General features: G+C 55.8%; 7 protein-coding genes across 7 annotated transcripts; 5 read left to right on the top strand and 2 right to left on the bottom strand.

The window, feature by feature from the left end:
- Positions 1–920: 920 nt before the first annotated feature.
- EI97DRAFT_428806 (geranylgeranyl transferas-like protein type II beta subunit) lies at positions 921–2,289 on the top strand. The gene is made up of 5 exons (XM_033797295.1): positions 921–1,060; positions 1,137–1,422; positions 1,473–1,924; positions 1,974–2,098; positions 2,152–2,289. Exons 1-5 carry the CDS (start codon positions 953–955, stop codon positions 2,195–2,197), a joined length of 1,017 nt encoding a protein of 338 aa, XP_033658238.1. The 5' UTR covers positions 921–952; the 3' UTR covers positions 2,198–2,289.
- A 590-nt stretch (positions 2,290–2,879) lies between these two features.
- EI97DRAFT_471648 (uncharacterized protein) lies at positions 2,880–4,646 on the top strand (the record flags this gene model as incomplete). Its single annotated transcript, XM_033801833.1, has 2 exons — positions 2,880–3,138; positions 3,182–4,646. 2 exons carry the CDS (start codon positions 2,880–2,882, stop codon positions 4,393–4,395), a joined length of 1,473 nt encoding a protein of 490 aa, XP_033658237.1. The 3' UTR covers positions 4,396–4,646.
- A 513-nt stretch (positions 4,647–5,159) lies between these two features.
- Positions 5,160–6,497, top strand: EI97DRAFT_428804 (uncharacterized protein). Its single transcript, XM_033797294.1, has 5 exons — positions 5,160–5,396; positions 5,511–5,548; positions 5,651–5,675; positions 5,755–5,946; positions 6,015–6,497. Exons 1-5 carry the CDS (start codon positions 5,259–5,261, stop codon positions 6,402–6,404), a joined length of 783 nt encoding a protein of 260 aa, XP_033658236.1. The 5' UTR covers positions 5,160–5,258; the 3' UTR covers positions 6,405–6,497.
- A 210-nt stretch (positions 6,498–6,707) lies between these two features.
- On the top strand, positions 6,708–9,851 carry EI97DRAFT_428800 (uncharacterized protein). Its single transcript, XM_033797293.1, has 2 exons — positions 6,708–7,784; positions 7,951–9,851. The coding sequence occupies exons 1-2, from the start codon at positions 6,949–6,951 to the stop codon at positions 9,362–9,364; spliced, it is 2,250 nt and encodes a 749-aa protein (XP_033658235.1). The 5' UTR covers positions 6,708–6,948; the 3' UTR covers positions 9,365–9,851.
- A 389-nt stretch (positions 9,852–10,240) lies between these two features.
- EI97DRAFT_5840 (uncharacterized protein) lies at positions 10,241–14,148 on the bottom strand. The gene is made up of 2 exons (XM_033802936.1): positions 11,691–14,148; positions 10,241–11,639 (listed from the first exon to the last, which is right to left on the bottom strand). The coding sequence occupies exons 1-2, from the start codon at positions 13,953–13,955 to the stop codon at positions 10,374–10,376; spliced, it is 3,531 nt and encodes a 1,176-aa protein (XP_033658234.1). The 5' UTR covers positions 13,956–14,148; the 3' UTR covers positions 10,241–10,373.
- Positions 14,149–14,890: 742 nt separating this feature from the next.
- On the bottom strand, positions 14,891–17,152 carry EI97DRAFT_5809 (uncharacterized protein). Its single transcript, XM_033802934.1, has 4 exons — positions 16,826–17,152; positions 16,625–16,779; positions 15,191–16,565; positions 14,891–15,119 (listed from the first exon to the last, which is right to left on the bottom strand). The coding sequence occupies exons 1-4, from the start codon at positions 16,826–16,828 to the stop codon at positions 15,060–15,062; spliced, it is 1,593 nt and encodes a 530-aa protein (XP_033658233.1). The 5' UTR covers positions 16,829–17,152; the 3' UTR covers positions 14,891–15,059.
- EI97DRAFT_453946 (uncharacterized protein) lies at positions 17,008–17,309 on the top strand (the record flags this gene model as incomplete). Its single annotated transcript, XM_033800491.1, has 2 exons — positions 17,008–17,064; positions 17,118–17,309. The coding sequence occupies 2 exons, from the start codon at positions 17,008–17,010 to the stop codon at positions 17,307–17,309; spliced, it is 249 nt and encodes an 82-aa protein (XP_033658232.1).
- Positions 17,310–17,470: the final 161 nt, after the last annotated feature.

The raw sequence follows: 17,470 nt of genomic DNA, 5'->3' as shown, positions 1-17,470 counted from the left end.
ACCATACGTACCAGCTGTACCTGAATCACGAAGCGCAAACCAGACGTGCGAGGAACGAAACAAAGAGCGGTCGGCGGTTCAAGTGAGAATAGCGAAACGAGCGGGGTGCTCAGCAATCCGACAAGCCTCTTCCTGAGCCAAAACGAATAGGGCGTCCTTCCAAGACGGTTAGCTATGGCGGCGGTTGACCGAGTTGGGTTTGGAAGCGGAGGGGAGAGTACGGTGGGAGGAAGGGTGTAGGTTGTGGGCTTGTGGGAGAAGCTGGCGACGGATCAAGGAGCAGGGAAAAGCAGGCGAGAACGAATTGCGGCCTGCTAGCAAGGACGCGGACCAGGCAAGGAAAAGACAACGAGACAGCGTACCGTGCGGCGAGCGCGGTGCGCAGCGTCTGCAAAGCAGAGGGGAAAGAGTCTCAGAGCGGCGCCAAAGAGTGGTCAGGGTGCGGTGCAGGGCGAGGACGGGTGGACATCTGGACGGTGAGCGCACGGGCCTGCGGAAAGCCGCGCAACACTGAATCCAGGGACCACCAGCGCCAGGCGTGCGACATCAATTGATACCTCAAGCTAGGTCAACTGGTACCAAGCACTTGAGGCCAACTGTAGGTGCTGGGTAGGCGTCCCCGTGACATGGAAGATATTGCCGCAAACAATCTGCTTCGTCACAATATTTTGCTCCTAACAGTATTTTGAGAAGCTGGGCATAATCCTCACTTGACCTATTATTGAACGTGCTGCTGCGCCCAGGGGCAACGGTGACTCGTGAGCACGCCGCCAAGACCATAGCCAGGTGGTTTCATCCCCCGGTCTGCCGCGACAATGCACCTCACTCATCTCTCAAACACATCTGATTGCCATCTCGCCATCTTCGCGCTCCCCCAGATTCCGGACTCCAGACTCCAGGCTCCAGACGCCTACGGCACACCCAAGACGAGGCTGCTTTCTCGCTCGCTACCATGTCACTCGTCTCTGGGCCCGGCCGCGGCGGCGGCGTGGCTGATCTCCCTGCCGAAATGCGCCTCTACGTCGACAAGCACGTCACCTACATCCAGAGCCTTGACACCGTGCGTCCGCCCGTAACCAGCTACACATCTGCCTTCCTTGTCCTTCTCCGAGGACCCTCGCTGATGCCGGTCGCAGCGCAAAGATGAATTGGAATACTGGCTCACCGAGCACTTGCGCCTGAACGGACTGTACTGGGGTCTGACAGCCCTGCATCTGCTAGGTCGCCTGGATGCCCTGCCACGGCACGAGGTTCTGGAATATGTATTCTCGTGCCTGCATGAAAGTGGCGGCTTCGGCGCGGCTCCTGGTCATGATGCCCATATGTTGTACACGGTCAGCGGCGTGCAAATCCTCGCGACCCTGGATGCCTTCGACGAGCTCGAAGCACGCGTCAAGGGGGGCCGCTTGAAGATTGGACAATGTATGTTTGTTTCAGGAGAGATGCGGGGCTTCAATGCTCATGAACGCCAGATATTGCGGCTCTGCAGGACCGAGAAACGGGCACTTTCGCGGGCGATGAGTGGGGTGAGAGAGACACCCGTTTCCTATATGGTGCACTGAATGCCCTGTCGCTCATGGGATTGCTGCATCTGGTTGACGTGGACAAGGCTGTCGAACACGTGCAGTCGTGTGCTAACTTCGATGGCGGTTATGGCACCAGCCCGGGCGCCGAGTCCCATTCGGGCCAGATCTTTACATGCCTCGGTGCTCTGTCCATTGCTGGTCGCCTCGATCTCGTAGACCGAGACAAGCTTGGTGCCTGGCTCAGCGAGAGACAACTCAAGAATGGAGGTCTCAATGGTCGTCCGGAGAAGAAGGAGGATGTCTGCTACAGCTGGTGGGTAATGAGCAGCCTGGAGATGCTCAACAGGCTACACTGGATCGATGGCGAAAAGTTGACTTCTTTCATCCTGCAGTGCCAGGTGAGTTGCCAGTTGGACGGATTAGAAGATGCACATCTGATAGACGCAGGATCCAGAGCTTGGTGGTTTGGCGGATCGGCCGGGTGACATGGTCGATGTCTTCCATACCGTTTTTGGCATCGCCGGCTTGAGTCTCCTCAAGTATCCTGGCCTGGAAGAGGTGGACCCGGTGTAGTAAGTTTCCTTTCGAAGAGCAAGACAGGAGAAGCTGCTGATGCATGATGCAGTTGCATGCCGAAAGCGGTTACTAGCAAATACGTGAGTAAAAGGTGAAGGACACCTGATTATTTACAGAGGACATCTGGAGTCCTGTTAAGTAACCCTAAGCATTGAACGTGCACTTTAATCAGCGCCGGTTGTTACAGTACACTGTCCTCGTTCCTCTCCGCGTTGTTTCTTTGTCAAGCGTCAGTGCAGCCCTATCCATTCATAGGATGCATTCACGACTCTGTCGGGAAGATCCCGTGACTCTCCACGCCTCGTTTTTCTGCACGCCTCTTCCTCATTTTCCAATCAAGCCGTTCCTCATGCTATCTAATAACTCTCGTTTCCTCTCCATGAGACTAGAGATACAAAGCCTGAGGAGATTGAAGCTGCTTGCGGTGATGGGAGATGGTTGGCTCTTTCCACGTGGTCAGCCTGCCCTCCTTGGGGGTCCCAAATCGTCAGCTACAAATTGCTCCACTTTCTCTTTCTCGCTTGAATGCATCCTTCTTTCCTTCACCCATCTCTCGTGCTGCCGGTTTCCTCCTTCTCCTTGTTGCTCGTCCCTGCGTGTTGTAGGCAGTCTAGTCCCCCCAACCCTTTATCTGCATGCTCTCTCATCCCACCGCCTCCGCCTTCTCCGGATTCCGTCCGCTCCTTTCCAGTCGTCCATTGTCTGCCTGTTGCATAGCACTTTCGGCTTCCATCTGTACATCCACGGTCGCTACCGGCTGGCAGCATTCGGCTCGCAATGGCCACCATTCCGCTGCATTGCAACATCTGCCCGAAGAAACCAAACTTCAGCGATGTCTCGCATCTCCTCACCCACATAGCCAGCAAGGGCCACCTCTCAAACTACTACAAGGTCAAGGTTCGATCCAGCACTGAGGACGCATCTCGTCGTCTGATTGAGGCCTACGATCAATGGTATGCAGAGTGGAGTGTCGAAGAACTCATGTCCGAGCGGATGAATCAAAAAGACAAACGCCGGACGCGTGCTAGGCCAAGCGGTAGGAAATTGGTTTTCTTTGACCAGAGGATGCCTTCTGACAGTCACTCCCGTCTCTGTAGCTCGTGCCAATCCCTCCGCCCCACCCGATATCCAAGCTCCCACTCCTCAACCTGCCGCACGCTCCGAAGCCGTCGGCACCCTCCTAGACCCTCGTCTTTCTGAACACCAGCTTGTAAAGGTCGAACGGTCGTGCACAACTACGCCTACGCCTACCCCGCAGCCGGGCCCGGTACTTTGTCACCGTCCGTTTGCACCTCGCGTGCAGGGCTGGGCAACGGCTTCCCGATCCACTTCCACGTCGAATCATACCAATCCAGACTACGAGACCTCGAGCGAGTACTCTGACCAAAGCATGCCCCTAACCCGCTCCCAACACGCTGCTGAGGATACGTGCGCAATCGAGGAAGATGCTGCCGACCCTCCCGGCGTAGAAGACACCATGGCGGTGAGCGAGGCCTCAAAACTGAAGGGTGTGCTCTGGCCGGGAATGAACCTGTTTGATGCGGCTACACCTGAGATGCGGCGCAAGCGTAATCAAAAGAAGGACAGCTCAGTCGTTGAGCAGCTTGAGATCAACTCTCTGGAAGTGGAGGCTACCGAGCTTATATTCACGCCACAAGGTTCCTTCAAGAGGAAACGCAGAATCTCCAGCTCTGAATGCGATTTTGAGGAGATGAGCAGCCCGCTTCGGCGTGAGAGCCCGAAACCTTCCCGCACACGCCCAGTCCTTGCTAGTTTGGACGTCAACAGCGGGCGTCGTCCCCGCCAAGTCGTGCGGCCTCCGGCTCCGGCTTTGCCCTGTCCTAAGCGATCGCACGGCACCCGCGCCCGTCCCGCTCACGGGCATGGAGAACGTAGTTCTCGAGGCAAACGCAACTTCTCGGTTTATGTGGACGAAGAGGACTCCTTCGGCCAGCCAGCCCCCATGAACTACCTCACCACGGGCTACCACCGGCCATCACCAACTTCGGCGCCGCAGTGGCCATCTCTCAAGCCATACAACGACATATACCCCTACGACACCAGCAACAAAGAGAATGCCTTGTCTGCATACCCGCAAGGGGGCTCTGACCATCACCATCCTCATGCTGTAGGCTACCATTACCACGCCTACTCGTACGGACTAGGACACGAACAGCATGCTTTCCAGTACCGGGATCATTTGTATCTCAACAACGCTTACCGTCAGCAACACCATGAAGATGCCGACGATCAACGAACTGTCACCGCGCCCCCCTCCCCATCCACGGGCTGAGCTTCTTACATCTCCCCACTGTACAAGGATCGTGCTGGATGCTGTTCCAACCGGCCGTACAGCTTGGAGTTGTCCTGGCTGCTCGCCCTCTGCCTTTTCCCACCTGTCCCGTGTTCCCCTAGCACTCGCCCATCCACACCGACCCCCAGCCCCCGCTGTTTGCTTGCTGGATTTTCGATCGCTTAAAATTGGCGACAGCTTGCTCTCTGTTGGCACTTGCAGCTTCAACTACCACCTCCAATATGGAACATTCTGCACCATTAATACACTCCATCTGGGAAATGCATGCACTAACTAGCACCGCTATCAGGCCAATTATCAATTCTCAGGACAACATATTGACGCTCTTCCCGTTTCCGCAGGCTGTGCAAAGTCCGGATTCCTTGGTGACCATATTCTTTGATCTTCAGCAACGCTTCCAGGTTTCATGGTCAGGCTGGCACATGATGCTGGTGGCATAAGGGTGGATTCGGACAGTCTCGGTTGTACAGATTTAAGGGATGGAGCAAGTCAATTAGAATCCAGAAAAAGAATAGCTGTATCTTCTATGTGCGGTGGTGTGAGAGCAATGCTCTTGCAACGGTGACATAACTCCTCGACTTTTGCTTGTTCAACAGGTGTGGAGTGTGGAGGAGCAGTGAAGTCCTCAATGCGGCTAGCGCTTGCAGGGCTGTGCATGGCATTTTTGCGGGCCGGCAAGCGGACCCACTTATTCCCGAGGGGCAGGGATTCGCGGACGTCATTCTCTTCGACTGACAATTGCAGCCGTAATGATCTAGCACAAGACAATCACTTTTTCGGGATCCTCACGCTCGTTTCACGCCTGCCTCGATTGTGTCTTTCGCTTTCTCAAATAGGAAACGATGAGTGAAACCTCAGAACGGCCGGAGGTGGAGAGACGGAGGCAGAAGCAGAGAAGGCAGATCCAGGCAAGGGAGAGACAGAGACATCCGTTACAGAAGTTTGAATCCCCGTCCAAGGGGTTTTCTGGGGTTGTGCATGTGAGTGCTTTTGGAGTCCTTCTTCTGCCTGGTCTCGAGTGATCGGGCAGTTTGGAGAAGTGCGGGAATATAACGGGGTAGTGGCTGATCGGCTGACGAATATGTTTCGGACAGGTTGTAGGATTGTGGAACTTCTACGTTGGGTTCAAGTAGTGAGTTAATATGTCTTCCTCTCAAATGATCAATTGAATGCATGGACTCGAAGAAAGGAAAATAGAAAAAATTGGCCATGGACGGTTTCTAACGATTGACAGCTTGGCGGATAATCCTAACTTCATCGTACGAACCCCTACATCTCCGTAACCATTCCATCCGCCTCGCATAATAGCGGGTACAAGCCCCCACTAACACCCAACAGACCACCTCATTCGGCTGGCACCTTCAATATCTTACCATCTTGGGCCTCTCCATCTCGACGCTATGTTTCTCCGTCGGCCTCCTGGCCGACATGACTGGTTCCTATGCTCTATTTACTGCGAAGAATTATCTCTCGCTAGTCGCAGCGCCGATTGAGATTCTGATTGCCTTGTTGTATTGGGGATTTCGAGCTGTACGTGGTTCCCCCTCGTCCTCTCGTTATGCAAATGTCATTCGCCACGATACTAAGACACCTATCAGGTCGACCCCGCCCTCGTCGTCCCACCAGATCTTCCGCTACCGCCACTCTCAATAGATTGTGCCTTCCACCTCTTCCCCGCCCTTCTCCTGGCCCTCGATGCACTCCTCCTATCCCCTCCTTGGCCGACCACTCCAACGCACCCACGTGCACCGCTCATCACGCTCGGTCTCACTACTGGGTTCGCGGTAGCATACTGGATCTGGCTCGAAGTGTGCTACGCGAGGAATGGATGGTATCCGTATCCAATCTTGGAGCTACTGACCGTTGGGCAGAGAGTGGGGCTGTTCGCGGGTGCGGCTGCGGGAATGGGAGCGGTGGGGATGGGATTGAGGGTTTGGTATGGGTGGATCAATGGAGTTGAGAGGCATATTAGCTCCAAGCTGGAGTGAGAGGGAGGGATTGGTAATTGAAAGAGGTTGAGAACGTAGAACGTGCAGGGTCATACTCTGTCCAGGTACAATCCGCGTTAAAACGCGTTGACGCCATGCTCCAGTGGCATGATCAGAATGTGACGAATTGAATTGCTAAAATAGGTAATAAATCTGACTTGGAGGAGAAGTACAGGGGGGTGTTCAGCTGGACATGGAGGGAGGCGGTTGTCTTGTAGGCCTTGGCGATAGTCTTGCGAAGCTTGTTTCGAAAGCTTACTTGAGCTTGGTGAGCTTCCGTAGCTGGGGGCTGGATCGTCAGCCACCAAACCCCCGACCGCAGCTGAAGAGGAGTCCCCCATTATTTGAGACTCCCAGCCACTCCTTCGAGCTCATTGCTCGTATTACGGTGTAGCCCATTCCTGCGCTTCCCTCGACCTTTTCCGCCCAAGCAAACAACAAGGCAGTGACGCTCGCATGCGTCACTCCTGTATCATATAGTGCGAACGGCCCCACCCTTCTGTGGACGACGGAGTACACACCACAACCACAACACCCTCATGCCATGGCCGCCTCGAGCGAGAAACCGGAAGGGGGCTCCGACGGTAGCGCAACCCAACACCCTCCAACGTCCGACCAAGGCAAACCCTCCAAGCCCAGCGCCGCTCACCGAGTCGCAACCTTCCCCCTCGTGCGCAAAACCAACACTACCTCGTCGAGCAAAAAGAAAGGACCCGCCGGCGGCTTCGACGACACGCCTATCCCGCACGCACCGCCGGGATTTACGGTGAAGATCACGTTCCACCGCGCGACCAATCTCCCCCTCGCGGACATCAACACCCTCTCCGCCGACCCCTTCATCGTCGCCGTCATCACGACGGCGCTGCCACAGCGCCACAAGATTGATCCGCCGCTGACGCTCCGCACACCCACCGTGCGCGAGTCCACGAACCCGGAATGGAACGTCGAGTGGATCGTGGCGAACGTCCCGCCGTCAGGCTTCAGGATGAAGTGTCGCATCTTCGACGAAGATCCTGCGGACCACGACGATCGCCTAGGAAATGCGCACATCGACACGGGTCCCTTGGATGAGGAGTGGGCCGGCATCAAGAATCAAGGGTTCCCCGTGAAGATGCGCATGGCGAGTAAGCGGGCGTACCTGTTACGGGGAGTCGCCGTGTGTCTGGGGAAGGTGGAGCATATGCGGGCGGCATTGTATGTGAGCGTCGAGGTGTTGGGGAGGACCGAGGATGAGGAAGGGGGGAGGTGTTATACGGTGGGGCCGCAGTATTGGATACGGCATTACAGTCCGTTGTTGGGGAGGTTGTTGGGGCAGAAGGAGCCGAGGGAGGATGGGGAGGTGTCGAGGAGGACGGGGAAGCCCAAGCCGGAGAGGTACAAGTATGTATTCTGCTTTTCTTTTCTTCGTTGCCTTGGATTTGATTTGATTCTCGGTCTACTCATGCCGGGGAATGAAGATAAGTTACGGGCAGGGAAGCCGCACGGAAGAAGAGCAGAGGGAAACGAGGGAGGTAAAGGGAGCTGACACCCTGCTAACACCATACAGCTTCCAAGCCAACCAAATGCAGCTCCGCGGCCCCGTCCCCGGCCCCATGTATCACCGCTACGTCGAATTCAAACCCTTCGTCAAGCAAATGTTCACCGCAACCGGCGTGCGCGGCTTCATCCTGTCCAAAGCCCTGCACGCCCAACACGCCCGCGTCTACAACTTTGACCAATCGACGGCATACGAGCGGGTTCCCTCCCCTTGCATCGAATTCACCCAAAAGTTTCTGGAGCTATGTCATTGGGATCGGGGCGGCAGGATCTTCACGTACGTGCTGACGCTGGATGCGCTTTTCCGGTTTACGGAGACGGGGAAGGAGTTCGGGATCGACATGTTGAGTAAGCATACGATGCACAGCGATGTGGCGCCGTATGTAGCGTTCTCAGGGGAATTCTTCATTCGGAGGTGGGAGGGGAGGGATGAAGAGCACGGGGAGAAGGGGGAGAAGGGTGGCCTTCATCCTCACTTTCACGCGCTCCATCATCATGCCCATCATATTAATAGTAATGATAATCAGCACAACGAACACGCCTCCGAAGACGGCGCCGACAACAAGAAGCACAAACACAGTCGCTCGCAGTCGAGCGGCGCCAAATCCTGGCTATCGGCCTTATCCTCGAATCGATCCCACAACGCCGACAAGGAAGAGGAAAAACAGATGCACCAGGACAACTCGCCCCACCATTACGAACTCATCATCGACAACGACAGCGGGACCTACCGCCCGAACCCTTCCCTCCTGCCCCTGCTACACGACTTCCTCTCCGCGAATTTCCCGGGCCTACACATTCGAACGCTAGACTGCCAGGCGCAAGCCGAAGAGATGGCGGCGCTGAAGAAGCAACAGAGGGAGCGGAAACAGAAGGAAGGGCAGAGGATCGTGTTTACGCAGGCGAGGCGTGCGACCAGTTTGAGCTCTCTGAGTTCAAGCGATGAGAGCATGCTGGATAGGATGGAGGCGGCTGTTACAGCCGTTGCGGACGGTGCGAGAGGAGGTAAAGGAGAGGGGAGTGGGAAGAAAGATGGACAACAGGGCAAAGGAGACTTGGGTTATGCGGGACCTGAAAGGAACATGTCGGCACTGGAAGAGCAGACGCATCTGCGGCATCGAGTGCTCAGGGAGGCGGAGGAGAGGGTGCAGGCGGCGAAGAGGCAGGCGAAGGAGTATAACCCGCGGGGTGTGAAAGCGGGATGGAAAGGAGTGGGGAGGGGGAACGGAGAAGGAGTCAATGAGACGACCAAGGGTGATGGCAATGCGGATATAGATGGAGAGGAACACGAGCATCAGGAGGACATGGGAGAGCGACCTCCTCCATCAACCACCCCGACGACAGCACCAGACACCCGACACGAAGTACAATCGCAATCGCAATCCCAACCCCAGGCACAGGAGAAAAAGGAGGCTACAGGATAACGCCTCCTTGTCACCTTTAGCGCCAAGCCCATGTCTTTCATTTCTATCTGCCTTCTTCCTTTTCCCTTATCCTCGGTCCGTCCAGAGGCGCGAGCATAGCACAGTTGTTTGTGTTCCGTTATATCTTTCCGATCATTGCATCTTTTCATTCGTCGGAATCGTCCGTCTGTATCCCTTCTTTCGTTCTTCTCCATCTATATAACCCTCATCCGCCCTCATACCTCCCACCTTCCTGGAATTTTTCTTCCCCTCTTCATCCGGCATGTCGTTCGTTCTCGCCGACCAGTGCCTCGACCTCGGTCCACCTACCACTCAGCTGATTTGGGATTCCGTTGTCGCTATTGTTGTTGTTGCTGTTGTTGCTGTTGTTGTCTTCTCTCCTTCCTAGTCGTGACAAGGACCCAGATACCCACGAAAATGATCCAGGGAGGGAATCATTACATATATCTACCGATCCGCTCAACTTTAAGCGATAATATAATACTCTACTATACATACGATCACATGGAGATGATTCTGATAGATACGTGCCCGATGCGTTGCATATATGCCTTCCGACTCTCCGTCCCATCGCTTTCTCACCCTTTCGAAGCGGCTGACTGGAGAACGACCGAATCGCTTATATTTACCAACCGGCTCTGTCTGAATTCCCCAAGAACATCTTCCCTCCCCCTTTCCTTCCTAATGACTTCTTCCACTTCATCTCTAGAACTGGAATGCAGAGCGGGTATTTCATATAACTAGATCACCCCACACTCTTCCCCTGACATGATTGGATTCAGGATAACCACGCCGGATCGACGATGTACATAATAGTATGTTGAGGATGACGAGTTGCACTCAATGCCAAGACGCTCCAACTCTGCAGCACCAGGCGATACAATGCACCGGCCCCTCCAGATCGCAGCGGGAAGGATGAAACGAAATTGCAAACTAGTTATCATCTCCAACAATAAGCTCATACATACACCCATCTCGCTCCTCCAGCTCTCCTCATCGCGTACCCTCCCTAAGACACGTTCATGTGCTCAAAGTATGGCCTAAACCTCGGCTCCCTCTGCAACCCACACTCGACAACACATTCGTAGCAACACATCAGCAAATTCGGAAACCTGCTGGTCCAATACCTCAGATACCCCTCCGGCAAATCTCCCACCAGCGCCTTGACCGACTCGTCCATATCCTCGTAATGGTTCTTCTTGTTGCGGAGCGCCCGCAGCAGATCCAGCATCCGGTCCCCCGTGTATTTGCGCTGCTTGCCTAGGCTGGCCACGAAGCTTCTGTGCAACTTGGCCAGGAAATCGGACTTTTTGCCGTCGCTGATGACGGCTTCGCTGAAGCTCTCGAGGATGGAGAGATGGTGGCTGGGAGGGTCTCTGCACTCGCGCTCCCAGTGATCGGAGCAATCGCAGAGGAAATTGAGGCGCTTCTCTGCGGGCCAGAAGAAAGGATGGTTCATGACCTGCAGTGCCGTAGGGCGGTCCTCGGGCCGGTTGGACAACATCCAGCGGATCAAGTGGCGGGGCTCTTCCGAATCGTTGCCCAAGCTGAGTTGGTCGAGGTTGGCCTTATCCTTCTTGATGTTCAGTTCGCGCATTTGCATCCAGCCTTCCTCGTCGTCGAAGGGATGGGAGCCGTTGGTCAGGACGTAGAAGAAGACACAGCCAAGCGAGAAGATGTCGACAGCGCGCTTGACGCCCTGAGCGACGGGATCGGTCGAACTGGAAGAATCGCGAGACTGGCCTGTAGAGCTGCCTCTGTCCAAGTCTTTGGGCTGTAGGATAAGCTCGGGAGCCTTCCAGCCCACTGTGCCTGCATTTCCAGTCGTTCCAATCAACGTGCTTACGTTGTCGGGGAGCGTCTTGCAAAGGCCAAAGTCAGAAATCACCAGACGAGGGCCCTTTTTCTGATTACGAGTTGGGTACGCTATCAAGATGTTCTGAGGTTTGATATCGCGATGAATGATTCTCAAGCTGTGCAGATGGTTGAGACCCTCGGCAAGCTGACGCAGGGCCCCTGGAACATCGGCGTTGATTTCGGCTACGAGTTGTCGTTGACGCTCGGTGAGCTCCTCGCCGGCCCTGCCATCGCGGTAGAGATCAAAGAGACTCGCTTGGCAGAGCTCTACTGCGATGTAGAGGAAGTTCTCGTCCTTTTCATCGTCGAAATAACGGATGACGTTGTGGTGAAAGTCACTTTCCTGAAGTAGTTTCACTTCTTGCTCCGCCAGTCCATAGTACTGGGGCAGCATTCGCTTGACGGCGACATCGCGTTCCTGATTTTATGTCAGACGCGAGGGGATTTGACTGAGTGGCAGTGAACTTACATTCCATTTCCCTTCGAACACGAACGTTCCTCCGCTACCATTGCCAAGGAGACGATCAAAGTCAATCGTCAGCTTCCCAATTTTCTTGATATTGGACACATCCTGCACATCATCGCCCGCAGGAATGACCTCATCGGGATGCAGCGCCGGATCTTGTTCAAGCTCCCTCGCGGCATTGACCGACTGATCCACATCGTCGCCGTCCTTGGGTTTCTTCTTCTTCTGGCCTCCTCGTTTGCCACGATGCGCCTTCTTTTTCCTGGGGGTGCTAGTGGGGGTCACTTCGCCATTGGCCGCTGTTTGACCTGGCTCTGCAGCTGTATCCACGATTCCGTTGGCGTCATGCCCGCCCTCGGTCAATGTTTCTGCAGTGGTGGTACGAGAGAGGGGCTCGAGATCATCCTCCTCATCCGGCACGTCGAACCGGACCTTCTTCTCAAGTTCCACTTCTACAGGGTTGTCAACCACGGCTGGCTCTTCCACCCGAGCTTCGGCAGGCGCAGCTTCAGCAGTGGGAGGATCGGCTACGAGTTCGGGTATGGGCGGTTCAGTCCGCTCAACCAAAGGGACTGCAATCTTCTGCGGCTCCGAATGCGCCATCTTGCCGAACCTGGATCGGAGGTTGTCCCTGAACTCCAGGAAACTTGTCGATTGACCCAGGCCAAAGTAATAGCCACTTAGTACCACGACAACCACGATTGTGGTCCACGTCTTCAGCCAGCTTCGCGACTCAATGGTAACGCGGTGATCGTCAGCCCTCGTCTCTACCGGCGAATACGTGGGCCGCTCTGGAAGCTCCGGGATCGGTCCGACGGGCTCCTCGTCGTGCTTGGGTCCCTCGATTCCCGGAACGGCGTGCCGAGCCTCTCCCACATGGTCCAGAATGTGGACACCGACCAGTCCGCGCCTGTCGGGGAGCGCATGTGTGTCTATGTTGAGCAGTTCGTTGTTGCTCCACTCTGGACTGTAGCACAAGGCGCGGGGTGCCTGATCGGTAACAGCAGGGTAGTTCATCTCGGACAGGGCATACCAACTTCCGTCTTCGGTGGTGTTGAGCCATACATGCTTGATTCGGTCCTCTGTAAACGCCGGCCCTGGGGGCTGGGGTAGGAGGACCAGAGGAGCGTCCGGTCTCTCATTGTCGAGCGGTCTTGCTACGTCGAAAACGCGCACCACGGGCGACGAGAACTTTTGTTCAAACACGGGGCGCTTCGCTGGCTTGGGCCTATTGTAATCCATGGAGATGGCGTGGCCGTCGTATCTCGTGTAGATGTACTGATTGTCCATGGTGGTCAAGTACTGGGCATGCAGATCGCGGTCCCTGTTGTTGGTCGACCATTCCGAGTACTTGATGTTGCAAATGGCCTCTCCAGTGAGCTGATTCTGGATGCTGATTCTATATTCGGTGCGGGCGATGTTGAAGATGCCTTTGCATTCACGCTCCTTGGCGCCGACGGCCAGGAAGTCGTGGTCCTTGGGCTGGCAACTCTGATCGTCGCGTACATTAGAGCCGTTGACACTATGGGTGCTGGTGACCTGTCCGGTCTGAGCATTGACGGTGAAGAAGAAACTCTTCTTGTCAGCAAGGTAGACAAAGTCGCCGGTGGCATAGGGGGAAAGCTCCTCGGCCAGCTGCTTGACCGTCATGCGCAAGCTGGAGAGGACGGGATGGGGGCCCGGCTTGAGGATATAGAGGGCACCGTTCTCGACGGGCTCGACGATCCACAAGAAGGGGTCGTGGATGGGGGTGTTGCCGTCGGAGCCATTGTGGTTGTACATGGTCTCGAGCATGGGCTGGCCGAGGTCGAGGGCCCATATCTCGTGGCCGTTGTACCTGTCTCTGGCATGGATCTTTCCATCGACGGTCGCCAAGAGCACAAAGTCCTCGACTTCCCAATCCTGCAGGGAACGCGCACTCTTGGGCGTGAGGCCAGCCGAAGGGGCGGCAGCGTTCCTGGCATGAGGGGCTCTGACAGCACGATCGGCTGGAGCAGAGGAGACTTCAGTAGCTACGGCGCGCTCGTTCTGGACGATCAGCGGCGTGTAGGGGTTTCGCTTCGAGGGTGGTGGCGTAGGTGAGTTGGGTGGGGGATTGGCATCGAGGTAGGCGTCGGGGGAGGAAGAAGCGGAGGAGGCATTGTGTTGCGGCACATGCTGCTGCTGCTGAGCGGCCGTGGTAACGAAGGGCAGGACAAAGAGGATCGCGATGAGGGCCGTCGTCTTCCGGAATCCGGGGCCCGCACCGGGCGGGCGCCGACGAGGCATAGCGGGCCGAATTGCGAGTATGGGGTTGGTTGTCAGTGCCTAGGGGAGGCTGGAGGAAGTGGAGAGATGAATCATGAGCGATGAAGGGATGGGATGAGGATGGAAAAAGAGAGTGTGTAGGAGAGAGAGCGAGGGAGGCTGGGAGGGAGGAGAATGAGGAGGTGAGCACAGGACCAGGCTCCGTGTGTGGGTGAGAGGTGAGATTTTGTCCGATATATTAACTCCCCCGAGGGAGGGTGGGGAGGAGGGAGCTCAGCCAGGGTGGGAGGAGCCAGGCCAAGCCTGCCAGGGTGGAAGTCGCGAAGGATTCAGGAAGGAACGACTGGATAACCACGCCTTGCCTCTTCGGGTCGCCTTGGCTAGTTCCCGACGCTGGTGGCCGCTGGATGCCGCTGGAAGGTCTTGTGGGTGAAGAGAGGACGGGAGAAGGGATTTGTCGCGGTATATCATCATTGTATCCGTGTACATACTCGGCACATTCAGTGAGATGGCGGGCCTTTGCAGGGAAAAGAGGTCTTTGCCGGTGGCTGTCGTGCGACAGAACCATGACACGCGGTCTTGCGCACCGGGACCAGCGAGGTGTGTCTATTCACGGCAGAGAAGGCTGTAGAAGGTCATGGTTTCCCAAGATTTGTACCATGCATCGTGACCCTATTGTGCACTGTGTACTTGTAGGTGCTCCTAGCCCGTACGCCGTTCAAACTCCCTCGCACACCAATCCCATCCTCAAAGATTTCATCCACTGCGGGGATGAAACACGCGGATGAAACTTTGCCCTCCTTTGCGTCCGACCTTGTGTCATGTCTCGTAAGCTGGGCTAAACCTGTCGTGTGCTTACCCTGCCTACCCATGGACAAGCATGTAATTTTGCACAGGCGACGACGGTGAGGATGCGTCTTGGGAGGGAGTACTTGTTAAACAATGGGTGCAGATTCAGAACAGCAGATTCAGAAGAGTCGCTGGTCGGTGATAAACCGTACAATAATACTTTGTCGTCGTCACTGTACACAGTACATCCGTAATCGATGCGGAACCACATCCAACCCATCTCCCGCTGTACCCTCCCTCCTCGCTCTCTATGCGAGTGCAACCCCCTCCCTCTATCTACACCCGCTCCCGTCTCCTAGGTGCACTGCGGATGATGTTGTCTACCCGAAGCAATAACTATGCTACTGTTAGTTCTTTTGCGTCCCATATCACGCTTGCAATCACATCATCTTCAACGGTGCACGTACCTCTGCAGCCTCAGACGCCGACGAGACAACCGCGCGCTTCAGCTTGTAGCTTTCAATCACCCCCAGCTCCCTCATGTCTGCGATGCCCCCTCCCGGCGTCAGGAGATCCAGCCCCGAGCTCGTCAGGCCAGAGTAGACGGCCTTGCGGAGCCGCGTGACGAGCTCGCTAGAGTCGAAGCCCGCATTGTCGGCCAGGATCGTGGGCAGTTGCTGCAGAGCCCTCGAGAAGGCCTCTACCGCCAGCGCCTTCTTGCCCGCCACCTTCTGCGCCGCCTCTGCAACCGCCTTGGCCATGTTCATCTCTGCACATCCGCCTCCCAGCGTCGTCCGGGGCTCCTTGACCGTCTGTGAAAGCACTGCAAGAGCATCGTGCAGCGACCGCTCCGCCTCGTCGAGCAGCTGCTCGGTAGCTCCCCGGAGCACAATGGTGCATGCCCGGCCTGCCGCCACTCCCGAGAACTTGATCAGCGTGTCCTCTCCAATGATGATTTCCTCAATGAGGTCGCAGTGGCCAAGCTGCACATTTTCCGGGTGGTCAAACGTCGACGTGATCTCGCCGCCCGTGACCAATGCCAACCGCTCCACGCCGTCAAAGTCGGCATGCTCAATCGACGAGATGCCCGCGTCTGCGAAGAGCTGCTCGGGCCAATTGTAGATCAGCTGACGATTGACGAAGCAGTTGACCCCATGTGCCTTGATCCGCTCCACCTTTGCTTTCATCTTTTCCCGTTCCGCCTTCTCCAACTCGGCGAGCTTGCCCGTGGAGTCCACCTTCATCCGCGCACCAAAGATCTTGATCTTGTCCGTGTCCATTGCCGTGTTTGCAACAAGAATCTTGGCGTTCTCTATCCGCTTCGGCTGGTTGACACCAAACTTCTTGTCCAGAATGAATCCCTCGTCCAGATACGAGTCCTTGAGCTTGCCTCCCGCCTTCTTGATGATCTGAATGTGCGTGAGATCGGTCGACCCCTTCATCCTCAGCACCGCATCCGTAGCCAGCTTGGCAAAGTGCGTCCTATCCTGGCTCAGGACCTTGGAGCTGAGCGTCGTCCTCGCAATGGCTTCGAGGTCTTTCCTGAATGCGTTCTCGTCCCCGCTGTGATCCACCGCCGTCTTCTCCAACGCTTGCAAGGCTGCATGACTCGCTATCCGGAAGCCCTCGATGATCGTCTGGGGATGTATCTTCTGATCAACCAACTTCTCCGCCTCGCGCAGGAGCTCCGCAGCTAGCACCGTAACCGAAGTCGTTCCGTCACCCACTTCGTCGTCCTGCACCTTCGATATATTGACCAAGACTTTCGCGGCGGCGTTGTCCAGTGCAATCGATTTCAGGATCGTAGCTCCGTCGTTTGTGACCATGATCTCGCCAGTCGAGCTGTGGTTTGGAACATTAGAGCTTCGTCTCAATGCCGGTACCCTTCGACCATTACTTACGCAGACTGTAATATCTTATCCATACCCTTGGGACCCAGCGTGCTTTTAACGAGGTCTCCCACAGCAATAGCTCCCACAAACGCCGAGAGACGCGCATTCTCGCCCTTCTCCTCCGTCACGTCTTCGGCGAAAATCTGGGTGGGGTTGTTGTACGACTGCTCCATGTTAGCAACGTCCGCGAAGCTTCAACAAGGCTCTGACCATCTCGGGCACCGTAAGGCACGGATTTGTAAAAGTACGGCTCTTACAAGTGATTTGCTGGTTGTGGTGCCTGGTACAGCGATATCCAAAATATTTCGAGGTTCGGAGGCGGCTAGTGTCTTGGCAAGTCAAGTGGTGGGATTGCGATGCATCGACTGCACTGCACTCTGCCCATAAACATCATGGCGAGTGGGCAGAACGGAGAACAGGGTTCCCATGAGGAGCCCGATTTCACAAAAGTGGGCGCAATTGCGGACATGTCATAGATAATGCAGGCTAACTTTTCTTGAAGGCATTCCAGGACCTCGCGCGGGGTGAGCGAACAGCTGCTGCCCTGGAGAACCACCTCGATGCGTTGGAAAAGAAGATTGAAGAGCTGCTAGCGAAGGCAGACGAAGAGGACCGCAAGAGGACAGAGCAGAGAGAATCAAAGCAAGACAATGTCGACAGCGCTACTTCAAAGCCTGGGGCGGACCCGGTGTGAGAGCGCATCGACCGTCTTTCTCTTACTCCACATGTGCTATGGAGTTCTGGACGACTCTACATATACCCCTGTGAACGTTCAGCATGGCAGAGCGACGACCGGGATCGGCCAAGACGGCTACTATCCTGCTCTGCAGAGCCGACATTTCAATCGCCGGCGTG

Source organism: Westerdykella ornata, assembly GCF_010094085.1.
Source record: "Westerdykella ornata strain CBS 379.55 unplaced genomic scaffold EI97scaffold_1, whole genome shotgun sequence".
In the NCBI taxonomy this organism is placed as follows: Eukaryota; Fungi; Ascomycota; class Dothideomycetes; order Pleosporales; family Sporormiaceae; genus Westerdykella; species Westerdykella ornata.
The sequence above is the reverse complement of the archived record's forward strand: the minus strand, read 5'-3'. Positions and strand labels throughout refer to the sequence as shown.